General features: G+C 47.6%; 1 protein-coding gene across 1 annotated transcript in view; it reads right to left on the bottom strand.

The window, feature by feature from the left end:
• The window catches only part of megf6 (multiple EGF like domains 6), a 357,029-nt gene that overhangs the window by 65,190 nt on the left and 264,976 nt on the right, over window positions 1-26,863 (bottom strand). The window contains exons 7-13 of the mRNA XM_038816779.1: window positions 25,380-25,505; window positions 17,643-17,765; window positions 15,495-15,617; window positions 13,332-13,469; window positions 9,685-9,807; window positions 7,723-7,845; window positions 5,631-5,804 (exon numbers count right to left, since the gene is read on the bottom strand). Coding sequence (XP_038672707.1) covers window positions 5,631-5,804; window positions 7,723-7,845; window positions 9,685-9,807; window positions 13,332-13,469; window positions 15,495-15,617; window positions 17,643-17,765; window positions 25,380-25,505 — 930 coding nt within the window. The remainder of the gene's footprint in view (window positions 1-5,630; window positions 5,805-7,722; window positions 7,846-9,684; window positions 9,808-13,331; window positions 13,470-15,494; window positions 15,618-17,642; window positions 17,766-25,379; window positions 25,506-26,863) is intronic.

The raw sequence follows: 26,863 nt of genomic DNA, 5'->3' as shown, positions 1-26,863 counted from the left end.
TGCTTCAGCACTGAGCATACCATGAGTCACAATGTTATTCCACATCCAACAGCTCCCGAAAAAGACTGCAATTTCTTTATCGTTCATGCCTGGATAATGTCTGTTGCAGAACATTCAAAATTGTTCTTACATTTCGAAACAATTGTGTCATGCAACCAATTGAATTAAGCAACACGAAAACAGCAAAATACGAATTCAGGACTAAAATGGTTAATGACAACATTGTCAGCGAAAGCATAATTTGTTCTGAAAAGTGTGCAGTTCTGTTCTGCTGTCTAATTTCAGCTAAGACTTTGACAGCCAAGTCACGGAAAACATTCGTTTTCATGAGTTTTGTGCCCGCAGAGGAAGGAAAGGATTCCAGAGCTTCTCTGTCTCTTGCAATAGTCCAAGACTCTCAATTGTAAATTCCAGTTCTGTCTGCCAAACTTTTCATGAGGCTTGTGCCCCATTAAGTATTTTCCAAGGTCAACTTTCTGTTGCTCATGAAACTTTTTGTGAAACCACATTTTCAATAGTCACTGCAGCAAAATACAAAGTAAATATCTCATGGGAACCACAGTGATCGGAAAACTGCATATCACAAGAGTCTCTTCACAAATAATTCTCTTCATAACGTGCTTTTCCCATTGGGCAAATCGTGTGACCAGCATTGCTGTCAGGACTGCACTGTGGCACAGTGATTAGCACTGCTGCCTCACAGCGGCAGGGACCCGGGTTCAATTCCGACATTGGGTGACTGTGTAGAGCTTGTACCTTCTCGTCGTGTCTCTGTGGGTTTCCTCCTATTGTCCAAAGATGTGCAGGTCAGGTGGATAGGCCATGCTAAAATTGCCCTTTCATGTCCAAGGATGTGTGGGGTTGGTTATGGGGCTAGGGAGAGAGGGAGGAGTGGGCATTCGAAGGGTTGATGCAAATTTGAAGGCCGAATGTCCTCCTTCTATACTGTAGGGATTCTGTGATTCTATGCTGTACCCTTCTGCTTGAATATAATTTGTGGGGTAACTTGTTGGAAATATGAGCTGATAACAGTGTGTCGAGGAAACAGGGCATCTTGGAGCTATGAACAACCTATCTCCTTAAACCAGTGAGATTTGAGGATTGAGAAAAATAAAACGGGGAATGATTCAGAAGGAGGTACAATTAGAGCCAAGTAAGGTACAGAATTAGAAAAAAAGAGAGAATAACAATTGCATGAGAAGGATTGGATTGGATTGGATTTGTTTATTGTCGCGTGTACCGAGGTACAGTGAGAAGTATTTTTCTGCATGCAGCTCAACAGATCATTCAGTACATGGAAGAAAAGGGAATTAAACAAAATTCAAGAAAATACAAGAAAATACATGAGAATACATAATGGGGCAACACAAGATATACTACATAAGCATTGGCATCGGTTGATGCATACAGGGTGTAGTGTAAATTAGGTCAGTCAATAAGAGGGTCATTTAGGAATCTGGTGACATTGGGGAAGAAGCTGTTTTTGAGTCTGTTTGTGCGTGTTCTCAGACTTCTGTATCTCCTGCCCGATGGAAGAAGTTGGAAAAGTGAGTAAGCCGGGTGGGAGGGATCCTTGATTATGCTGCCCGCTTTCCCCCGGCAGCGGGAGGTGTAGATGGAGTCCATGGATGGGAGGCAGGTTCGTGTGATGGACTGGGCGGTATTCACGACTCTCTGAAGTTCCTTGCGGTCCTGGGCTGAGCAGTTGCCATACCAGGCTGTGATGCAGCCTGATAGGATGCTTTCTATAGTGCATCTGTAAAAGTTGGTAAGGGTTAATGTGGACATGCTGAATTTCCTTAGATTCCTGAGGAAGTATAGGCGCTGTTGTGCTTTCTTGGTGATAGCGTCGACGTGAGTGGACCAGGACAGATTTTTGGTGATGTGCACCCCTAGGAATTTGAAACTGCTAACCATCTCCACCTCGGCCCCGTTGATGCTGACAGGGGTGTGTACAGTACTTTGCTTCCTGAAGTCGATGACCAGCTCTTTAGTTTTGCTGGCATTGAGGGAGAGATTGTTGTCGTTACACCACTCCACTTGGTTCTCTATCTCCCTCCTGTATTCGGACTCGTCGTTATTCGAGATCCGGCCGACTATGGTCGTATCGTCAGCAAACTTGTAGATGGAGTTTGGAACCAAGTTTTGCCACACAGTCGTGTGTGTACAGGGAGTAGAGTAGGGGGCTAAGTACGCAGCCTTGCCGGGCACCGGTATTGAGGACTATTGTGGAGGAGGTGTTGGTGTTCATTCTTACTGACTGTGGTCTGTTGGTCAGAAAGTTAAGGATCCAGTTGCAGAGTGGAGAGCCAAGTCCTAGGTTTTGGAGCTTTGATATGAGCTTGGCTGGGATTATGGTGTTGAAGGCGGAGTCAATAAATAGGAGTCTGATGTAGGAGTCCTTGTTTTTGAGATGCTCTAGGGATGTGTGTAGGGCCAGGGAAATGGCATCTGATGTGGACCGGTTGCGACGGTATGCAAATTGAAGTGGGTCAAGGCGTTCCGGGAGTATGGAGGTGATACGCTTCATGATCAGCCTCTCGAAGCACTTCATTACAACTGACGTCAGGGCCACCGGGCGGTAGTCATTGAGGCATGTTGCCTGGTTCTTCTTTGGTACCGGTATGATGGTGGTCTTCTTGAAGCAGGTGGGGACCTCGGAGTCGAGCAGGGATAGGTTAAAGATGTCTGTGAATACCTCTGCTAGCTGGTATGCGCAGGCTCTGAGTGCACGACCAGGGATCCCGTCCGGGCCCGTCGCCTTCCGTGGGTTCACTTTCAGGAAGGCCGATCTGACTTCGGAAACTGTGATGGTGGGTATGGGTGAATTATGGGCTGCTGGGGCACTCGACAGCGGATTGTTGGTTACCTGCTCAAACCGAGCATAGAATGCATTAAGTTCATCGGGGAGGTGTGCGCTGCTGCCAGAGATACTGCTCGGCTTCGCTTTGTAGCCCGTTATGTTGTTTAGTCCTTGCCACAATCGCCGAGAGTCTGTCTGTGACTCTAGCAAAGTGCCGTTCTGCACAACCATGCCACCGATTGGCATTGCCGTGGCACAGGCCCGCGATCAGTGGGCACCGATCGCGGGCAGCGGGTCCGATTCCCACGCACTCTTTATCCCTCCGCCGCCCCGCAGGATAGGTCCGTGGGGCGGCTGAGGGGCATTACGGACTGCGCATGCACGGGTCTGACGCATATGCGCGGCCGTGTTTCACAGCAGCCTCCGCGCCCCCTCCCGGGACCCGATTCTGCTCCCCGGTCGGGGCTAGCATCGCGGCCCCGTGAACTACGGCATCGCGGCTTAACGAATTTTGCTAAGCCAAAGTTAGCGACGGCTGACGCATATGATGACATCAGCCGCGCATGCGCGGATTGGACGACTCCAACCCGCGCATGCGCGGATGACGTCATCCGCGCATATGCGTCAGACCCGTGCATGCACGGTCCGTAATGCCCCTCAGCCGCCCCACGGACTTAGCCTGCGGGGCGACGGAGGGATAAAGAGTGCGTGGGAATCGGACCCGCTGCCCTAGATCGGTGCCCACTGATCGCGGGCCCGTGCCACGGCAATGCCAATCAGTGGCATGGTTGTGCAGAACGGCACTTTCCCGCCGTTTTCACAAACTTGTATAGCAGGTGTATTAAAATTTGTGAAAACGGCTGTAAAGGCCTTGGAAATCGACCCATCGGCCAGGGGAGAATCGCTGCTCGCCATAAAAAAACGACGAGCAGCGATTCGTGTCGGGGGGCGGGCGTGGGGGGGAGAATAGCGGGAGGGCGTCGGACCAGCGTCGCCGTAAAAATTTGCGCCGCCCGCTATTCTCCGCCCCATCGTGAGGGCGGAGAATCGCACCCTAAGTTTTGATGTTTTATTTTGCCCAGGGTGAAATAGAGAGTCAACTGGCTGGAATTATATAGTCCTTTTGTGTTCATCCATCCTTTAACAAAGAGATGTGTGAATTCCCCGAGTGGCCTAGAATGTCAATATTTAATTGGGTATTTGCTTGAGACTTAGGATTGTCTGAATCCCAAAATACCCAAAGATCGCGTGACTTGCAGTGGCCATTTTAATAGTCAGTATGTTCCCAGTTTTAAAAGTATTGACTGACAATTAACAATGTGCTCGGTCAGGACGACACTAATTGGCTACTTAAGGGCCTCTATTGGTGGTTGAAAGGAGAGTCTGTCCACGGATCTTCCTATCCTACATTTTATTAGGATTGAGGCAGGAAGGTCTCATTCTTGTGTGCTATCACCATCCCCCGACCAAACATCCCACGGGGAGAATATTAAATTTTGCTCTTTCACAAACAGATCCATGCCAGAGGGTGAGGTGAGGCTGAAATTGGATGCAAACACAGGATGTTATTTTGCTTCATATTAAAGGGCAAGTAAGGAGCTGTCGGAATTCACTGGTGCTACTTAGTTCCATGTAAGATCGCTCTGTTATATCCTGGTATGCCAGCAAAAGTGCATGCTCCCTTCGTTTAAAGCAAAATGGTATCATCCAATCATTTGAATTAAGCACCCTCAATACAGCCCAGGGACTCTGAAGGTAGTTGCTCATAGTTACTAGCTGATAGGCATCCTGTGCAACACTGACCATTGTGAATTATCCTAAACATCTGGGGTGAATTCTCGGCCCCGGGACGCTCAAAGCACATTTCCTGAAGGGACAGAGAATCAGAAAATAGGTTCGCCTCCGGCACCAGTGGGCAGCAATCCAAATGTGATGCTCCGACACCCCCTCACCCCCGTTGGCGGCGGTATCAAGGTTCACTCCCGTGCGCCAGTGGGAGAATGTAAATTAATCGCCACTCTGGCACTGCTAGATCAATTGGGTGGCACTGAAAGGCTGGCAGAGGCACGACTAGGGTGCTAGGCTGGAAGTGCCAATGTGCCTGGGTGCCAGAAGGTGTGCCAGGGTACTATCCTACCCAGAGCCTGACCACCCAGGGACCTCTAATAGCCTGGGAAACCTCCTAGGTGCCATTTCGCCTGTCCATGTTTGTGAAAACTAATGGCTCAATATATTAAACTAAATATATTAATCAGAATCTTGCCCAGCAAGGGCAAGATCCAGATCACAAAGCCTTGCAAGATCTCATTAAATCTCAACGGTCTCGTCGTGTCACCAAGTCGGGTGCGATGAGACGGTTCAATCACCCCTGTGGAATTAGAATTAGAATTAGAACAGTACAGCACAGAACAGGCCCTTCGGCCCTCGATGTTGTGCCGAGCAATGATCACCCTACTCAAGCCCACGTACACCTATACCAGTAACCCAACAACCCCCATTAACCTTATTTTTTTAGGACACTAAGGGCAATTTAGCCTGGCCAATCCACCTAACCTGCACATCTTTGGACTGTGGGAGGAAACCGGAGCACCTGGAGGAAACCCACGCACACACGGGGAGGATGTGCAGACTCCACACAGACAGTGACCCAGCCGGGAATCGAACCTGGACCCTGGAGCTGTGAAGCATTTATGCTAACCACCATGCTACCGTGCTGCCCTGAAGGAGCAGCAAAACATGACAAGAGTTCAAAAATCACCAAATTACTATTTTAAACTCTCAATTAGAAACACATAATTAGTGCAATAAATTAATATACAGTACATACTGATTTTATGCACAAGTCTGAGTTCGCTCCTGAGATCCTCTTGATAGAAGGGTGTCAAGGAGGTTTTGTAGTGAAGAAGCTGTGGAGGTGTTCTCAATAAAATATCTTGAAACCTGGAAAGTTCTATTTCTTCCTCTTCTTCATCCAACTGCCCTTCAAATTCATCATCAAGAGCTGGGGACATGAAAACATATCAACTGAATGACGGGCAAGAAAAACAGCCCCACTGATTAAATCTTATTGAACAATTTTCTGGATCTCCTGGGTCAGATTAAGTCATTTGTTATGCCAATAAACCATTTAGTGGTGGGATATGGGTTTGAGATGACACACAATTTCAGCTGTATGATCTGGGAGTGATCAACTACTTCACAATACGAAGGGACATTCAGTGGTTGAGTCTTGTTGGTCTGTCCCTGTGCACTTCAAAATGGGACAGGAATTGGAATCTTGTTGCAATGGCGAATGTCCCGATTATGGGACCAGAAGTGAGGAAGACGTACACTCAGAGACTGGCCCTGTGCAATCTAGCTGTGGCCAGACAATTAGCTAAACGTAATTGAGAGGTGAGGACAATTGTGCGGCAGAGAGAGGCAGGAAGACCTCATCAATACCTCACAGTGGTCGGAGGTCCAAACATCTCACTTAATCATTACCTGGACAGGCACCAACTCCCAGCAGCATTATCTTTCCTTAAGAGAAGAGGATTTTGAACTGTTGCCAGCCCCTCCCTACCTGGCATACTTGGAACCCTGGAATTGAAAGCCATCACCCTACAAACTCCCTTACTTTGATCTCCTCTCAATTACCCTTGACCCTCCCTCCTTCACCCGAGCCCGACCTTGAGCCACCAAGTCATCCAAGGTCAACATCCTGTCAACCGAGAGCTGGCCCCTGTCACCAACGGGCTGTTCCCCAGAACCCTGGAACTTCCCTCTATCACTCTTGACCTGCTCTGGCTTCACTCGTCTCTCCCATTCCCAGCATGAACATGTCCTCAATCACCCTTGATCTCTTTAACATGCTTGAGCTGTCTTCAACAGTGATTAACTCTCCCTTTGTTGCCCAGTCCCCTGGCCCTGTTCCACATGACCTGACCTCCTTCGACAGGCCATCACCCTCCCATCCCCTAGCAGTCATGCCCAGCCTTCCTGAGCTCAGTAAAACAGCTCCACTCCTTCTCCCCTGGTCCAACAGAACTCCCCCAAAGTAGCTCCTACTCACTCCACCAGGAAGACTACCTTGCCTGCTGAACACCATCTTTAACCTGTCATGAATCTGAAAGCTGGGGCAATTTAATCAGGTGTGTTTGAATGAGATGCGTGAAAAGCGAATGCATTACAAACAGGTTCCCGCTGCTTGGTGTCAGGAAACATGATTCACCTTTAATTCATCGTCAACTTACTTCACAACTTCCATCCTGCCATTGGGAAGCTGACATTCCCTCCCACAAAAGTTTCCCAGTCCCCAAAACTTTACTAGGCCATGCCACCAACCCGTCCAGTCTCAACATCACCCACCCACCTCCCCCTCCCCAACCACCGAAGTTTCAACGGCAGAGCCTTGAGAGCAGAGTATTTTCCTAATGTTTTAGCTGGAGAATGGTGAATATCATATATATGCGTGGACATGATGTGGTGCAGGGGAGCTCAAGTGGTGGGGCGTTCCTTTGACTTTCCTAATGTAGATAATCGGTACACTTAAATCCATTTGACTGGACAGATGCCTGTCCCTTTTAATCACAGGAGAGCAAACCAGAAAACTAAAGGAAATAAACTGGAGTATGCTAATGCAACCAGAATTGTCATTTAAAATATTCCCTCAATTTTGGGTTAAATGTACTCCCAAATGGGCCATGAGACCGACTTTAAAACGTCTCATGACATATCCATCACAAGTTTACTTGAATGGGAAGATCAATTTGAACTTTCAACAGAAACAAATAGTACGAACAGAACTCAAATCAGGTTTAAAGGTAAATCCAGAGTGTAAGACTCATAAATTGCGCAGCTTGAGACACTTAGCAGTTTATTCACAGAAATCACAGCTCAGTGGTTTGTATACGCTGCTCGTTTTAGTCATCTTTACTCACAAGTACAACTTCTTCTATCGGTGTCCAGTCTGTATCCTCCCTGACATGTACACTGATAGGATCCAAGGGTGTTTATACACACGTGGTCACAGCCAGCATTGTCTGCTGAGCACTCATCCACATCTATAGGCAGAAATAAGAACATAAGCATAAATAAGTAAGGAAAAGATAATGTTATTTGATCCAGGAAGCTAGCTCCTTCTATAGGCCATTTGTAATCCATCCAATTGTGGACTGCCATCCATTTAATGCCCTGAGGGAACGTTCTCTGGGCTGTCAAGAAAATTTGCAGAATATTTGTGTACAATAACAACTCTACTATTCAAACCTAGCTGCCTATCCACCCAACAACATGCTCCCTATCTCAACAACAGAGAAACTTCTGAGTTCCAAAGCACGTTTGAACCATTCCATTGCCAAGCAGATAGGAGAGAGACTCTTTGAATATTTGCTGGACTGTTCTCTCTTCTAAACGACATGTTTTAGAAGAGCAGATTGACGCTGTTAAATAGAAAGGGTTGGAAAAGGTATTTTTGCCCTCCTTTTGTCTGCCTAAACCTCGAATCATCCTTAGATCGAAGTACAAGCAAGTAACTGTACCCAGACCTTTGCCTTTCTAAAGTATCAAGACCAGGATAATCTAGAATGGTATCTCTTTCCAAAATTTCCTCCCACCCCCACCACCACCATAGTTGAGACTGAAACCCTCTGCATGGCCCATATGTTTATCTTAAATGGAAATGGATTGTAAGATTTAATGAACAAAATAAAAACAGTTTTGCAATTTGAATAACAAACTTGCGGTGATATGCATCACTGTAAATACACAAGGGGTTAATGTAAGTACACTAAGACTAAGTAAACACTAGAGAGAGCACCAGAGACATCATGATATGCAGACATACAGCTAATGAACACATAGAATAGGACACGACCAATGAGCAGTCAAGACACCCAATGGTGATACTACCACAAGGGGGAAACCCATATAAAAGGACAGGGCACACGTGCTCTTTCTCTTTTCCACAGGCAACACTTAGAGAGAAAGACAGGGGCAGATCAGAAGCATCACACCCACCACATGGCTTAGAGCAGACTCGTTAGTTAAATTGAGTTACTACAGCAAGATTAGCAGGAGAGTCGAACTCAAGTCGGAGAATTGTTCAATAAATGTGTTAAACCTATCTCTAAGTCTGAACATTCCTTTGTCAGAGCATACATCAAGGAAGCAGCTTATGCTACATGAAGAAGCATAACACAACAAAACTAGTGTGAAATGAGCACAAATTATTTTAGTTCTTAATAGGGTTACAGGTCTGTGCAATAAATTGACTGACTACATTTCCAACACCACTTGGTGAATACATCATTTCCCAGAAAATGACTACCAAATGGAGAAACAGAAAGTGGCGGATAGCAAGGAATGTAAGGATGTCCTAGGAGGTAACTGAGACAATTCTTCTTTTTACCATCATCTTTCTATTAACCAGATTGTTTTTCAGTTCTATTACCACATAAACCCCATTGTCTGGCATTGACATTGGATAGAACCATGTGTTTTCATAGGCTGCATTTTTCACCAAAGCTCCTGAAACACAAACAATTGGCCAGGAAGGGCTGTGGTTTCACATAGATACTAGGAAGACATGCACACAAATCATCAGATTCCCTGTCTTGGCAAAGCATTAGGGATTCTTCAGAAAACTATACTCTGAAAAACAAACAGTCCTAATTAAGCTTTTCAAGGACAGAATAGTTGTGTTGCCTTTAGGATTTCCCTCCCCCTCATTTTATGCATGTCATTGCACAATATGACATCCCTGCCCAGGAGGATACAAAAGCAGACAGTCTGTTCCCAAATGTTTGCGCTCGTGCTCTGTAAAGTGGAACTCAAGCTCCACACAATACAATCTACATGCAGAGTAAAGCTCTTTGAAATTTTTGCCTTCGTCCTCACTGTACCATCACAGCTGCATCCATCCATGTTCAGCCTGTATCCTGCTCGACAGCTGCATTCATAGCCTCCAGGATTGTTATTGCAGTCTTGTGCACAGCATGCCGTGTCAGTCTCACACTCATTGGAATCTGAGGGATAGAAACATTAGGAGCAGTCAACTTCACAGCAACTTGAACTCAGAATCGTGCAGGGCACAGGAAACACTAACTCAATCGTCAAACCTTGAGAGGAAGATTCATATAGGTCAACCCTACCATGAGATCTGTCAGTCAGACACTGTCAGGCTACACCATCATGGTATCAGTTGGGTATAAACCAAGGGACTGTAAGATCATGAGTTTACATTCATACAGCAACAAGCCTCACTATTATGAAATCAGTTACTTATAATGCCCAGAAAAGTAAGTACAGATAACGAAGCTTATTTAATGAAAAATGAAAATCGCTTATTGTCGCAAGTAAGCTTCAATAAAGTTACTGTGAAAAGCCCCTAGTCGCCACATTCCGGCACCTGTCTGGGGAGGCTGGTACGGGAATTGAACCGTGCTGCTGGCCTGCTTGGTCTTCTTTAAAACCCAGTGATTTAGCCTGGTGAGCTAAACCAGCCCCTCCCTTCCATTATCCCTCCCTTTATCCTTCCATTAAAAAATAAGTTAGTTTTGAGCACTGAAAACTAAATAAAGCATGACTCGGGGGTTTTAGTACAAATTAGTCAACAGCAAGCAAAAGAGAAATGCTGGAAAATCTCAGCAGGTCTGGCAGCATCTGTAAGGAAAGAAAAGAGCTCACGTTTCGAGTCCAGATGACCCTTTGTCAAAGCTAAAAGGCATTGAAAACAGGACATATCTATACTGTGGGGTGAGGGAATGAAAGATGAATCAGAGACACAGAAACCAAGGGAAAAGAGTACTATTAGCCACAAGAACCAAGGGGAAAGAGTGTGAATGGCAGTCCCCAGAGAGAATAAAAGGTGTGAAGGCCAAACAGCAGAGATACTAAAATTAGAGGGTAAACTGTGACAGATGTAGGGGGAAGGGAAAAGCAAAGGGGAGAAAAGGTAAGGAGAGGGGATATAGATGGGGGGGGGGGGGGGGGCAATATATATATATAAAAAAAGACAAGGAAGAAATAAAAGGTAAAAGACAGTTAAAATCAAATGGAATGAAAACAAAGGGGCTGAGGAGGGATAGAGCTAATCATCTGAAGTTGTTGAATTCGATGTTGAGACTGTGCCTAACCGGAAGATGAGATTCTATTCCTCGCGTTTGCATTGAACTTCACTGGAACATCGCAGCAGGCCAAGAACAGACATGTGCGCATGGGAGCAGAGTCTTTTGTTAAAATGGCAAGCAACGGGAAGGTCAGTGTCCTGAATGCTCACAGACCAAAGGTGCTCAGCAAAGCGATCACCCAGTCTGCGTTTGGTCTCTCCGATATAATAATAATCGCTTATTGTCCCAAGTAGGCTTCAATGAAGTTACTGTGAAAAGCACTATTCCGGCGCCTTTTCGGGGAGGCCGGTTCTGCATTACAAGCCAGCTGTTTGGCCAGTGTGTTAAAACAGCTCCTGGTTGATAGAGGAGACAAATTGGGACCAAATTGAATGAGGTGCAAGTGAAACACTGCTTAATCTGGAATGAGTGTTTTGGGCCTGGGATGTTAAGCATGGAAGTGGTAAAGGGACAGGTTTTACATCTTCTATGATTGCATGGGAAGGTGCCAAGGGTGATGGGAGAGATGTTGGGTATGGTGGAGGAGTGGACTAGATTATCTCAGAAGGAATGGTGTCTGCGGAATACTGGCAGCGGGAGTGAAGGGAAGATGTGTTCGGTGGTGGCATCACGCTGGAGTTGGCGAAAATGGCAGAGGATTATGCTTTGCATCTGGAGGCTGGTGAGGTGAAAGGTGAGAACGAGGGGGACCCTATGTTTGTCTGGGAGGGAGGGAAGGGGGTGAGGGTAGTGGCACGGGCGATGGACTGCACGCTGTTGAGGGGTCCTGTCAACAACTGTAGGTGGGAAGTCATGATTGAGGAAGAAGGAACACATTTTCAAAGCACCACTTTGGAAAGTGGCATCATCGGAACAAATGCAATGGAGGTGAAAGCTGAGAGAAAGGGATGGAGTCCTTACAGGGTGTAGGGTGCGAAGAGCTGTAGTCCAGGTAGCTGTGGGAGTCAGTGGACTTTTAATAGATATTAGTACATAGTCTATTGCCGGAAATGGAGACAGAAAGATCAAGGAAGGGAAGGGACGTGTCTAAGATGAACCAGGTGAAAGTGATGGAGGGGTGGAAACTGGAAGCAAAGCTGATGAATTTTTCCAGGTCCTGACGAGAGCTTGAAGGCTTCAAAATAGTCATCGATGTACTGGTAAAGGAGTTGTGGGAGTGGACCCGGGTAGGCCTGGAACAAGGAATGTTCCACATACCCCATAAAAAGGCAAGGATAGCTGGGATCTCTCAACAACTTCTCCTTTAGCCCATCCCACTTTCTCCAAATCAAAGGTCCAGCAATAGAGATAGAACAAGTACAGTCAGGCGGAGGAGAGTGGTGGCGAACTGGAAACTGTCAATATAACGCAGGGCATCAGAGGAATACTGGATGTGGGTGGGGAGGGAATGGACCAGAGGAGTGAGGATGGAGTCAAGATAAAAGGAAATAAGTTCGGTGGGACAGGAGCATGCTGACACAATGGACCTGCCGGGACAGTCCGTTTTGTGGATTTTGGGAAGTAGGTAAAAGCGGGCTGTCCAGGGTTGGGAGACTATGAAGTTGGAAGCCGCAAGGGGAAGGCATCGGAGGATGGCTTCCAAAAGTGTTGGAGATAATGGCTTGATGTTCAGTGGTCCAGTCATGGTCCAGGGGGAGGTAGGAGGAAGTATCTGAGAGAGGCCCCTCAGCCTCTGCGAGGTAGGAGATCAGTACGCCAGAGGACAACAGTACCCCCTTTGTCGGCGAGTTTGATGACAAAGTCGGGTTTGGACCTGACAGAGTGAAGAGAGGAAAGTTTGAAAGGAGTGATGAGCAAACAGCACGTTCAGAACTAATTAGGATGCACACCTTCACTCAGGTGGAGATGAATAGGTGGAGTGATCTTAGCCAGGTAATTCAGTCCTCCAAACTAGCAATCATCCTCATGACCCTACCCTGACACTACTTTCAGTTGGCCTCACAGTAGGAACTAAAAGAACAAAAGAATAGAATCCCGACAGTGGGAAGGAGGCCATTTGGCCCATCGAGTCTGCACCAGCCCTTGGAAAGAGCACCTTACTTGAGCCAATGCCTCCACTCTATCTCCGCAACCTAAGGGGCAATAAGGGGCAATTTAGCAAGACTAATCCACCTAACATGCACTTCTTTGGACTGTGGGAGGAAACCTGCGCACACGGAGGAAACCCACGCAGACACGGGGAGAAAGTACAAACTCCACACCGTCACCCAAGGCCAGAATTGAACCAGGGACCCTGGAGTTGTGAGGCAGCAGTGCTAACCACTGTACCATCATGTCACCCAAAGGAATGTTCAACATACAGTCTTTTGTGCTGCCCTCTAATTGAGCTTTAGTTGTGTTAAAATACGCAGATGGAAAATTAGCTGCATGTTATATTAATAACTCCACATGGCTTTGACCAGGCTTGACTTTTTCAGTACCAAGGCATGTCTGCCCATCGGAATCCAGTAGGTATCCCTGGTTACAAGAACAGGACGGCCCGTTGGTTGTGTGTTTGCAGTGGTGAGTGCATCCACCATTGTTCCTCTCACAGCTGTTCACAATCTCCATTTCAATACCTGTCAGGTGCAATACAAACATTACATCAGCCACTCAGAATCATGGAACCAAAAGTCAAAGGAGATCCCACTGTAATTGTGACGAAAATCCAGGTGAGACCTGGTTACAACCGAACTCTGACACATCTTGCTTTGAGTTGCAAGGGGTGGAATGTATGTCTTCCCTTACAAAGCAAATACTAGGCGGGGTGTGGCTATCAGGAATGGGGATTTTCTAAACTGGCAGTTCCCATATTCCATATCGACAGTCAGGGCCTGGGATTGACACGGTAACCAGTATGATTAATGGGGCGAGACATGCCAGCAGATAGAAGGGGGTTTCTGGGTTCTGCCAGTGGAGCCCAGGTCAGACAAATAGCCTGAACATCCAAAGAAATGAAAACAAAATTTGGAAATGCAACCTGATCAATCCTTTTGTTCAGGGACTGTATGGAGGACAGCACCAGGCACAATGCTGCTGTAATAATTGGGATTGAGATACAAGCAAATTTATGCTTTGTAAGGGAAATGACTGACAGACGATTTCAGTCTTTATGTACAGATGGAAGAATATGAATGCATTTCCCAATAACTCAGATATGCAAAGAGAATTCCATCCACAGTAGCATTTATCTTGGATGCATCACTATGATGCAGAATTCCTTATCCGTTACATTGGCAGAGAAGTCAACTTGATTGCAACCTGTCACTGCACAAATTTGTTTACCATGAATTTTCTTTGAAGTCAACTAAAAGAAAAAATCATTTTGCAAAACGTTTACACCATTTGAATGGTGAGATTCTTATAGTAACAACTGGTTCTAAAAGATTGTTATAATCAACTCTTCATATTGAGACAGTTGTACCTCATTGCTCCTGTTTTGATATACCTGTGCAACATGTGAGAGAATGCTCTGTAATTGGGTACTCAGAATGTGCTGTATCATGGTCTACTCATCATGGGTAATGCCTAACTTCAATTCGCAACTCTGAAATTACCCAGGAGTAGAATCTGATCGTGTAGCAGAATTGTGATTCCAAATCTATACCTGTCACTTGTCATGATATCATAGTTCGACAGCTTTCTCTCTGTGACTGTACTCATGCCTGGGTCAGAAAGCATGTCACTGAGGATGGAATCTTCCGGTATTTTTTCAGAATGACAGATTCAGTGAGGAAAAACGGCGCGTAGCTCTCCAGCTGCACAAGACGGGTTTCCCCTCCATATTCTCTGGCAGCCAGGGCACAATCTGGGGAGCGTGGCTTTCGTCGTCACTCTGGCGAGGTGGGGCTTGGTCATGCCGGCTCCACAGAGATCAGCGCGCCATCTTTAAAAGGTTTTAATCTGCACTAAAAATAAACTCCCCCTACCCCCCATGAACCCAGGGGTGGATGGGGGGGGGGGGGGTGGATCACTGACAAACATTGGGGCAAGTGGTCCCCATTAAACATCGAGATGCCTCCCCCACCCCATCCCACAAGCCACAGGGCAAACCCCCATCACAACGTCAACCCCCACAGAAGCATCAGCACCCCTCCCCACAAGCATCGGGGCGCACTCCCCTTCCCACACTGAAGCATTGGGGCACTAGTGTGGCAGCATCTGTGGAGAGAGAGAAACAGCCAATGTTTCAGGTCAATGACCTTCCATCAGACTTGCTGAATATTTCCAAATTTACCATTTTTATTTCACATTTCCTGCATCTGCAGTATTTTGCTTTTGTACATTTGGACAGTGACTGCACTTCAAATAAACTTCATTGGCTGCAAAACATTTTGGAATGTCCCGCCATTGTGAAAGGAATCAGATAAATGCATGTTCTGTCTTTTCTTTACCTGTTTACTCTGCTACCTGACCTATATAACTGATCTTGAATGTCTTTGAGAGAAAAACATTAATGCAAACCATGCTGTGACCTGACTGTGGTGCAGAACATCACCATCAATTGCCATCACTTTTGTTGATGGCACAGAGAAAGTGGAAGACAAGAAACCGGCGGAACACCTTGCTGATTACACATGTCAAACTTGATTGACAGTACTTACGGTAACACTGCTTCCCATCAGCTCCTAGCTCAAATCCAGGATTACAGACGCAGCTGAATGACCCCAGGATATTGACACACTGATGAGCACACATTGCAATTCCTGTGGTACACTCATTAATGTCTGCAAAGAAATGGTCAGATATTAACAGGGAAAACAATGAAGCACTCATCACACCAAAAAATAATGTGCTTCACAGGGAGAAAGAGATCAACAGTAAAATAATGCCCTAGGTGATAATAAGCAGCCCTTCCGTCATTGTACATTCCATTGACCTCATCCCACATGCTGCGTTCATGCATTAAATAGTCATTTTTTCAATTAAAAATATTTACAATAGCAGTGGTTGCTCTTCACAACTCTCCAATGGCTCTTAATCAAAGCTTCATGTGCAATGACTTTCATGCATTGCCCACTGCACAGATGCCTACTTGTATAAGCAATGTTTACTCAATAAGGTAGGTTTTAAGGACACTAAACAAACTTGAAATCTGAGACGGTCGCATTTCCAGGAAAGGATGAACTAATGTTGCAGTGTCGTGCAACAGGATGGAGTTTGACCCCCTGTTGGACTACACCAGCAGGATCAATAAAACTTTGTGGCATAAAGCAATTTATGGCATTAATGGAGTAGTTTCTCTTCGATTTACAATACCACCATTGTTTACTGGGAACCCACTCACCACAAATAGTTTACAAATGGACAGTTACTGGGCAGTAACTCTGTGCGTGAGAAACATGAGGGGAGCAGGAAGCTGCTGCTGTATACTCCAACGTGGACTGCTGTTTAATTGAATGTTGGAGCCATCCCTGATGCTTGAATTTTCTGCAGTTAGTACCAATGCCAAACAAAAACTTGGTGAATGGGCTCAGGCCAATCACTGGGGAAACCATATGAAAAGAATGGCTCTTCCCAGCAGACAACTGTAATGAAACTGGAAAATTTACTTTGGAGTTACTGCGAGTTGTGCGAGACCCATTTCTAGCCCCATGGGAGGTGGTGAGGGGGCAGAAGTAGCCCCATCCACCCAGTGTTGATGATTTTGGTGCGTATGCCTCTGCTCAGTACATAATGGAAAATGTTTTGCATCTCGGAGAGCTCTGTTGCTACCGAACTATAAATCACAACACTATAGTACAGCCTATTACTACACGGAAGTACCCAAATTTCACCAAAAAGATTTTCATTCCAACAGAAAACTTCAGAGCATCCCAAACAACCAGCCCCACTTCTCAACTTAAGATGATGAAAACCTACTTTGAAAGATGTGCGACCAAAATCAATCAACCAAACGAAACAAATTCAGTTATCTAACAGGAAGCAAAGTTTATGGTGCTGATCGTTAACAGAGGCAATGAATAAATACGCCGTGCACAGGATTCTGTGGGGTATTCTTCCAAACTCTAACAGTGTGTGATAAAAGAAAATACTGTTGCTGATTCATGGAGAGGGCGGTGTCCTGTCATTTTCAAATGCCTGTCATTGAACCACTCTAAACGCAAGCACCAATGGCCAATTTAGGTAATTCGCCCTGCACTATAAGTTAGGAACCACTCTCACTCCCCACTCCCCAAATTTCCATTCCGAGTGTTGTCACTGTCCAGCATTTTACTTTGCTTAATATAAATGTACTGTGCCACAGGTGTGCAAGAAACATTAAGGGTGCAGTAACTGTTAACACTTTAAACATAGAGGGATTACACCCCTTATTAAACACCACATTTGGTTAATATATTAGAGCAAGCATAATGGGCTAAAAAAATTACAGGACTGAAGCTATAATATCTCTTATTTTGTTTTCTTACTTAGTTCTGCAATCTTAAGGAAGAATAATTTTAAGCCATGGGGATGTTCCAATGTGCTCCTAAATAGGATAATGGAGATTCTTACTTATATAACAGAAAGCCCTGTTTAAACAGCAAGATAAGAATGAAAATCCTCACCCTGCAGTTGTTGAAATGTCAATTAAGAATTATTTCAATGAAAGGGAATAGGTATTAGCCCTTGATGATCATGCAATGGAAGCAAAGACTATGACTGGGTTAAAAATGGTCTTTGTGTATTGAGCTGGTGGTTGCCACAACTGTTTAAATCACCCATCGTGATCTTGTTGACATTCCTCAAGAAACCATCCCCTCTTTCCTTACCATCACAGCTATTCCCATTCGTCATTAGTTGATATCCAGGATTACAGTCACATTGTGCGATTCCAGCTTCACTACGGCATATGTGGCTACACCCACCATTCCTCTCAGTGCATGGATCTTTCACTGATGGCGGTTAGAAAACAAACAAATAAATAAACTCCCAGAACTTCACTTGGTGCACTGAAGTGCAACTTATTGCAATATTATATATTTTTTAAAAACATTTTATTAAGGCATTTATGGTTTTATAACAAACTATACAAATACAAAGGTAAACATAATTCAACGCGTAAGAAATCCCTCCATCTCCCACTGTTCCCGCCTACTCTCGACACAAAATAGCCTAACTACCCACCCTACCGCCCCCCTTATTTCCTAACCCTACCGCCCCTGCCTTATTGAATCTGCGTACAGTTTTGTTTTCTCCGAAGAAGTCGATAAACGGTTGCCACCTCCGAATGAACCCTAACGTTCCTCTCAGGGCTAACTTAATTTTCTCAAGTCTAAGAAACCCAGCCATGTCGCTAACGCAAACCCCTGATTTCGGGGGCTTTGAGTCCCTCCATGCTAGCAATATCCGTCTCTGAGCTACCATGGAGGCAAAGGCCAAAACGTCAGCTTCCCTCGCCCCCTGGACTCCCGGATCTTCCGACACTCCAAAAATCGCCACCTGTGGACTTGGCGCCACCCTCATCTTTAGTATCGTGGACATGATATCAGCAAATCCCTGCCAGTATCCCCTAAGCTTCGGACATACCCAAAACATGTGGACATGGATTGCGGGCCCTCCCGCGCACCTCACACACCTGTCCTCCACCCCAAAAAACCTGCTAATCCGGGCCACCGTCATGTCTGCCCGGTGAACCACCTTGAATTGTATCAGGCTGAGCCTGGCACAGGATGAGGGCGTGTTGACTCTGCTCAGTGCATCCTCCCACAGACCCACCTCTACCTCCCCACCCAGCTCATCTTCCCATTTACACTTTGGCTCACCTATCTTGGTTTCCTCCCACTCCATTAGTTCTTTATAGATTTCCAAAACCTTCCCCTCCCCCAACCCCGTTCTAGAAACTACCTTGTCCTGTATCCCCTGTGGCGGTAGAAGCAGAAAGGTCGAAACCTGCCTTCGCGCAAAATCCCTTATCTGCAGATATCGAAACCCATTCCGTCCCAGCAATTCAAACTCCTCCTCCAAATCCTCAAAACATGGAAAGTTCCCATCAATAAATAGATCCCTCAGCCTCTCAATCCCTGCTCTCTGCCACCTCCAAAGCCCACCATCCAGCCTCCCCGGGACAAACCAGTGGTTGCCACAAATTGGCGCCCACACTGATGCTCCCTCCATGCCCATATGCTTCCGCCACAGTCCCCAAACTTTCACAGCCGCTACGACCACTGGGCTTGTGTGGGCCGCCGAGAACGGCAGAGGAGCCGTTAGCAATGCCCTCAAACTTGCGCCCTTACATGATGCCGCCTCTACCCACTCCCACACCGACCCCTGCCCCACTACCCACTTCCTAATCATGGCTATATTTGCCGCCCAGTAGTAGTTACTAAAGATTGGCAGCACCAGCCCACCCCACCTAGGTTCCGCTCTAACAGTATTGTTAATAGACACCAATGCACAGAAGGGGTCATGTCTGTACACACTAAAGCATCATTGTGATACAACAGTTCATTTCTTTGGGGGTGGGGAAGGTTGCTAATGGGCATGTTGAGTTAGGACAGTGGATGTTTTTTCCGTTTCTGACTGAATTATAGCTCTGTCAATTTTGGCATTTGGACCAGTCAGATTGATTGCCAATTATGTGAACTTCGCCGATAATAAAACCAGTCAATATCAACAGGCGCTTGGATTGGCATCACTAACTGGCTTGCCAAAGGTGAGAACATGGTTGACTGAACACACAAGGCAATACATGCACTCTATAGCAAGACAAATATTTGTGAACCGCAAGGGCTTCCACCCTTGCAATGTGCAGCTGGTGTGAAACCACAAAAAGATATTTCTGTGCACGTGCGCAAGATTCCCAGGAGCTGCCATATGATCTTGAAACTTGAGATCGACCAAGCTGAAGATTCAGTTGCCGAGAAAGATTTTGAGGTGTCTTTCAGTAAACACCCGCCAGGGAGCGCGATCTAAAGACTGCATCACGCCGGGCACGAATCTGTACGAGCCGATTTCGTGGTAGAGGCTGAAATTGGGAACCACGGCAGGTGCCAATTGATTTCCGATCTAACCAGTCCGTTCCCATTGGCGAGATCCGGATACCGCCTCGGCATGGCCGGAAACTGATAATCACCAATTAAGGGTAATCTCCATCCCATTAACAGGAAAGACCCCCTATCTAACGGTCTCCCATCATCTAACCGGCACCCCAGCAAACACTCATGTAGGTACCATTTAGTACACCTATTGAAAAACGTGAAATTAGCAAAATGGCTGCTGTGGGGATCGAAGGAGGTGAGTAGCCATCTTCGGATTCGGGCTACCAGCCCTGGCGAACTGGGCTGCTGTCCCAATGCTCGGGGTGGGAGCCCCTGGGGGGTGGCCAGGGGGTAGGCCACTATCAGTTTGGGGTCAGTCTGGGGCCGAGTACTCCAGTGCCCGCAGGTCCAGCATGCCACCCCCCCGGGATCGTGTATAACCATAACGCCGATGGCTCTGGCTGCTGCCTGTCCATCCCACTGAACACCCCACCCATGGTAATATGGTTAAAATAATTTCAACCTCCGCTGACCATGGCTACATAGCTGAAGCCTATCACTAATAGGGAGCTGGCAATTCTAGTAATGTGAGCACTTCACAGCTCCCAAGTGGATTTCCGTGGGTCGGCGTGCAGGAGGGTGTTACTGCCTAGCATCCCAATCAGACGGTGAGGCCTGGACATTTTGCCTGAACACTGGACTCTTCGACAAGATCAGAGGCAGCAACCAAAACAAAAACCCAAGAGTTGGGCCGTAACACTGGGGGCATCACCATGACCAGTGGGTGGGTGTGTGGATTGGAGTTGGAACCAGTGCCCAGAGCAGGTAGCATTACCTGCTGGGGTACAGGGACTAAGGTCCGGTGCCCAGGGGCCCCTGCTGCAGCGGCGTCGACAGAGATTCGAGGCAGCAGTCCATGTGAAGGGGCCCGCCCCACACTCCGAGGACCCAGCCACCCAGCAGACCAAGGATGGGGAGACCAGCGATGGCCCTTGATGTACAGGCTTCGCTGGTCTTTCGAACAGATGTCAGATAGTATGTGCTGCAGGAGGCTCTGCCTCAACAAGGAGGTGGTGCACCTGGCACCAAATGGAGGAGGAGCATACCCACTCCCAGTGGCCATCAAGGTCACCGCAGTCATGAACGTTTACATCACAGGATCATTCCAGGGCTTGAGTGGGGACTTGTGCGACATATCCTAACCAATGGCCCACAAGTGCATCGTGAAGTCACAGATGCCCTGTTTGCCTGGGCAGCTGACTATGTAAACTTTGACTTGGAACCAAGCCCTTACTGGGCAGCAGGATTCACCACCTTTACTGGGATACCCCAGGTCCAGGGGGTAATAGATGGCATGCATGCCACCTTGCACACACTGGATAGTCCAGGATCGCCCTTCGTTAACAGGAAGGGGTTCCACTCCGTAAACTCACAACCTGTGTGTGACCACCACCTGAAGATTTTGCACGTGTGCATGCTTCCCCGGGAGTGTGCACTACAATTACATCCTGGGGCAGTTGGAGATCCCCGGTGTCTACGTGTGACACCCCAGGATGACCGGCCAGCTCTTTGTGGGATATGGGGCAATTTAGGACCTGACTAATGCTGACAGTGCAGAGGCCAGAGACCAATGCGGAGATATGACATTATGAGGACAATGTGGCCACCAGAGCTGTCATTGAGCGGTGCATCGGACTGCTTAAAATGCGGTTCCAATGCTTCGCCCGTTCTGGTGGTGCACTGCAGTGCACGTCCCGGAGGGTCGCCCACTTTGTGGTGATCTGCTGTGCCCTCCACAACCTGGCACGGCAGTGAGGTGACGTGCAGGAGGTGGAGGAGGAGGAACATGTGGCCATGTGGGAGGAGGATGAGGAGGAGCTTCCCCACTGTACAAAGCGAGGCTATGTGCAACCTTGGCCATGCATTCCCTGCTACAACACGAGTCGAGCTGTAAGCATCGGGAAACATGCGACTAAACGTGCTCGCAATGGGACTTTGTTCTTACTTAGCAGAATCGCCCTAATTTATGTGACCACACTATGGAAATAAGAATGGAAATTTTACAACAAAATGGTTCTCATCCATCCATGCGCAGCTACAAAGATTTCCTCTTCCTTTTCATTGTGCAACGATAGGCAGCACGGTAGAACAGTGGTTAGCACAGTTGCTTCACAGCTCCAGGGTCCCAGGTTCGATTCCTGGCCTGGATCACTGTCTGTGCGGAGTCTGCACGTTCTCCCAGTGTCTGTGTGGGTTTCCTCCATGTGCTTCAGTTTCCTCCCACAGTCCAAAGATGTGCAGGTTAGGTGGATTGGCCATGATAAATTGCCCCTAGTGTCGAAAAAAGATTAGGTGGGGTTACTGGGTTACGGGGATAGGGTGGAGGTGTGGGCTTAAGTAGGGTGCTCTTTCCAAGAGCCAGTGCAGACTCAATGGGCCAAATGGCCTCCTTCTGCACTATAAATTCGATGATTCTGTGACATGGTCCAAACCCCACCACCTCAACAGGCTGCGCAGATTCAAATCCCTGCTCAGATTGCTGCAACATCCTCTAAGGTTTGCAACAAGTGAGGTGTCCACGAAAAACTGCTCCGTCTGCACCTTGATAGAGCCAGCGTGTTGGGCACTGACCGAGGATTGAGGAGCCACGAGAAGTGAGAGTACTTTGAGTAGATTTCCCACTCCCCCATCCACTTTAATCATTGTCCCTCAAATAGGTCAAACACAGATCATTGCTACTACTCAGCTGAACAGCACTTTGGGACTGAGGACCTGTGAAGCTAAGGCAGCAGTCATCAAATTTAAGATGGAAGACATGTGGTGTATCCAAAATCTGCATAAGCCATGCTCAAGTGAATTGGTTTGTGAGATTGTTGCGTTTGAGTTGGCCCCTAGTCACAAGACGACATTACTGCAATGCCTGGCGACACTAACCCATTCATATTTGAGGTTGACTCCTTCAGAGCTCTCTCTGCAAATGTGATCAGTGTGTTTGGAAGGACTGTCAGTACAGCACACATTTGCTCTTTCTCTGCTGCTGCTCATGTGGTAGTCACCACTGTTGTATTGTGTACACTGCATACGAGGGTATTACGGTAAAGCCCCTATACTACAGGTACGGGGGTAGATTCCTGCCTGCTGGCTCCGCCCAGTAGGCGGAGTATAAATGTGTGGGCTCTCCGAGCTGCAGCCATTTTGGCAGCAGCTGCGGGAGGCTCCACATCTCTGCGTAATAAAGCCTCGATTACTCTACTCTCGTCTCGTCATAATTGATAGTGCATCAATTTATTACGCAGATTTTTAAACGACGGATCTCCGCATCAAGCCTGACCGTCTGCAGCTGCACCCTCAAGCAGACAACACCAAGTCGGCCTTCGCACAGTGGCTAGCTTGCTTCGAGGCATGTATCAGATCTGCGACTAAACCACCCTGAGAGGCACAGAAGCTCCAGATCCTTTACACGCGGCTGAGCTCAGACATCTTTCCCCTCATCCGGGACGCGCCGGCATACGACTGACGGAGAACTACACTCAGCAGACCAACAAAACCTACGCCAGGCACCTCCTCTCCACGCGGCATCAACTCCCCGGTGAGTCCGTGGAAGATTTCTGGCGTGCCCTAAAACTCCTAGTGAGAGACTGCGATTGCCAGGCCGTTTCGGCCGCTAAACATTCTGACCTGCTACTTAGAGACGCGTTTGTTGCAGGCACAGGGTCGGCCTAGATCTGCCAGTGACTCTTAGAAGGGGCTACCCTCGACCTCGCGGCGACCAAGAAACTAGCGTTCCCGCTCACAGTCGCCTCACGCAATATACAGGCGAATGCCCCCGACCGCACATCCCACCCCTCCTGGACATCGTGGACCCTGCCAGTGAATACCCGACCATACATCCCACCAGCAACCTCCCCATCCAACCCCAGGCCTGCGCCGCACGGCAGGCAAACAACCCCAGGGACCCAAGTGCTACTTCTGCGGACAGTCAAAACACCCCCGACAACGCTGCCCAGCACGGAGCGCGCTCTACAAGTCCTGCGGTAAGAAAGGACACTTTGCTGCTGTGTGCCAGGCCCGCTCAGTCACCGCTGTTGCCCCAGAACTCTCCATGTCCGACCCGCGGGTTCCGCCATCTTCCTCGCCTCAGACCACATGCGGCCTGTGGGCGCCGCCATCTCCCCCGCCTCAGGACCGCTGCTTGTCGGACACCTCATCGGGCCGCTCATCGCCTGCAATCGCCGCCGACCAACCACGTCTGGCCTCCGTCACGATAGACCAGTCCCGATCGCACAACCTCGTGACTGCGTCGATGACAGTGAAGGTCGGCGGCCACGAGATATCCTGCCTTCTGGACTCCGGGAGTACTGAGAGTTTCATCCACCCCGATACGGAAGTCCACCTCCGTTTCGCTCCCAACATGGCTGGCAGCTTCAGGACCCGTCCTCCTCCGCAAGCAAGTGCGGCTCCACAAGGCGGACCCGTTGATTGAGAGGGTACAGCTACTCCACGCGAACCCGCAGTACGCCTACATAGCGTACCCCAACGGCCACCAAGACACAGTCTCCTTCAGGGACCTGGCACGAGCTGGGTCCCCCCCCCGTGTCCCGGCGCCACCCTCCCTCCCCCCGGCACACCCCACCACAGCCCCCGCTCCAGGACGATCCGCCTTCCCCTTGGTCCCACCCGTAGATGATGATGAGGTCGACACGCTCCCGGAGTCACCGACGACCGAACCGACGCCTGAATCGCCACCACAACTGCGGCGAACGCAACGCCGGATCAAGCCACCCGACCTCTTTGTAACCTCTTTCTTAAATTTTAAACAACCTGTATGTAAATTGTTTCTACCAACCCCGCTGGACTTTTTTTAACAGCGGGTGAATTTGGTAGTCACCACTGTTGTATTGTGTATACTGCATACAAGGGTATTACGGTAAGGCCCCTGTACTACAGGTATGGGGGTAGATCCCTGCCTGCTGGCTCCGCCCAGTAGGCGGAGTATAAATGTGTGGGCTCTCTGAGCTGCAGCCATTTTGGCAGCAGCTGCGGGAGGCTCCACACCTTTGCGCAATAAAGCCTCGATTACTCTCTACTCTCGCCTCGTCGTAATTGATAGCGCATCAGCTCAATGATTATCCTTTCCATTGACAGTGCCCTCCCCCACTGGCATACAGCCCTTTTGATGCACACACACATCAAACTGGGCTGTCACTCCATTTGCTTCAGATCTAGCAGAGCGAGCAGTCTTTCCTCCCTTCAGTTTAAGCTAGATTTACGGCAATGAAAACCACTTTGATTGCTGAGAAAGGTTGTGGTTAGTACATTACATACCAGGATAATATATTAACATTTGGCAAGCATGAGGAAAGCTCTTGACAAAAACTTCATTTTGAAATTTTCAAAGGTTCGGAATTGGACAAAAGCTGTCCTGCCCACACTTCCTCCACCCCTTACAATTTGATGACTTGATCGAATTCCAAACCCCCATCCCACCACTATTGTGTACTGCTTAGTACTGTAAAACCCAAGGCTTACGTTCGCAGTGCTTCCCATCTCTCTTCAGTTGGTAATTCCGTCGGCAAAGACACTGGTAGTGGTTTTCACTAATCTGCACGCACTGATGCTCACAGCCGCCATTATTCATGGAACAGGAGTTGACAGCTGTGGTTTCAAAACAGAAGATACAAATTACAATCCTTTTCTTTTGAAATCAGATTGGTGACAATGGTCTTGTGGTCCCTGCAGACTAGGTTCATGGATGGAGGTCACTCCTCCCATGATTTAACTCACCCGCATATCCATGTTCAGGTAATTTAAATGGCACACAAATACTCCAGTTGGAGGCCCAGACCTTTGAAGAGCTGAGAGCCGGGAAGTGAGGAAAGTTAGCCACGACTGCAGGTCTGACAGGTTGGAGTATCCGGAACCTTCCAGCTGCTAGCCAGACACTGCAGCCCGAAGTCCTGCTACTCTCCCATCGGCTCAAAGGAAGGACCCAAGAGACATTTTTTAGTCCTTCCAAATGTGCTCCCTGACAACCAGGAAAATGTTGTGAGGAGCTCAGAAATGCTCCTGCCCAACTTATTTCAATCTTTGACTTTGTCTATATATATGTTTCCGGAACTTTCCTCTTCATTCACCTGAGGAAGGAGCAGTGCTCCGAAAGCTAGTGATTTGAAACAAACCTTTTGGACTTTAACCTGGTGTTGTGAGACTTCTTACTGTCACGAGGAGGTGGTGGCACAGTGGTATTGTCATTGGGCGAGTAACCCAGAGACCCAGAGGAATGCTCTGGGGACCTGGGTTTGAAAAACACCCTGGCAGGTGGTGAAATTAAATTAAAATAATTAAAAGTCTCATGATAACCATGAAACCATTGTCAACTGTCGTTAAAAACCCATTAGGTTCACTAATGCCAGGTGGCACAGTGGTTCGCATCGCTGCCTCACGGCACCAAGGACCCGGGTTCGAGTCCGGCTCCCGGTCACTATCCATGTGGAGTTTGAACATTCTCCCTGTGCCTGTGTGGGTCTCACCCCCACAACCCAAATGGATTGGCTGCGCTAAATTGCCCCCTAATTTAAAAAAAAAATGTTCACTCATGTCCTTCAGGGTTGGAAATCTGCCGTGGTTGACTGTTAAAATGCCCTCTGAAGTGACCTAGCAAGCCTCTCAGTTCAAAGGGCAATTAGAAATGGGCAATAAATGCTCACCCAGCCAGTGACGTTCTCAGCCCATGAACGAATGATTTGTAAAATGACCTACGCCTATTGTAGATACAGACCCTCAGTCCCCTACCTCAACTTAACTAAGGCATAAATCCAGAATTCCAGGTCAGCACCCTAGTGCATGCACCTCTCAAATAAATGTGTTGTGGAAGCAAAGGTTATGAAAATCAGTCCTGCCGATTCCAGTTCCAAAACATAGAGCATGCATGTAAAAATGAGCAACAATTTAAAATAAACAATTAAGATTAGTTATATCACGATATAAAGAGGTCACAATACCAATATAAATGG

The sequence above is a fragment of the Scyliorhinus canicula genome, chromosome 13, assembly GCF_902713615.1.
Source record: "Scyliorhinus canicula chromosome 13, sScyCan1.1, whole genome shotgun sequence".
Taxonomy (NCBI): domain Eukaryota; kingdom Metazoa; phylum Chordata; class Chondrichthyes; order Carcharhiniformes; family Scyliorhinidae; genus Scyliorhinus; species Scyliorhinus canicula.
The sequence above is the reverse complement of the archived record's forward strand: the minus strand, read 5'-3'. Positions and strand labels throughout refer to the sequence as shown.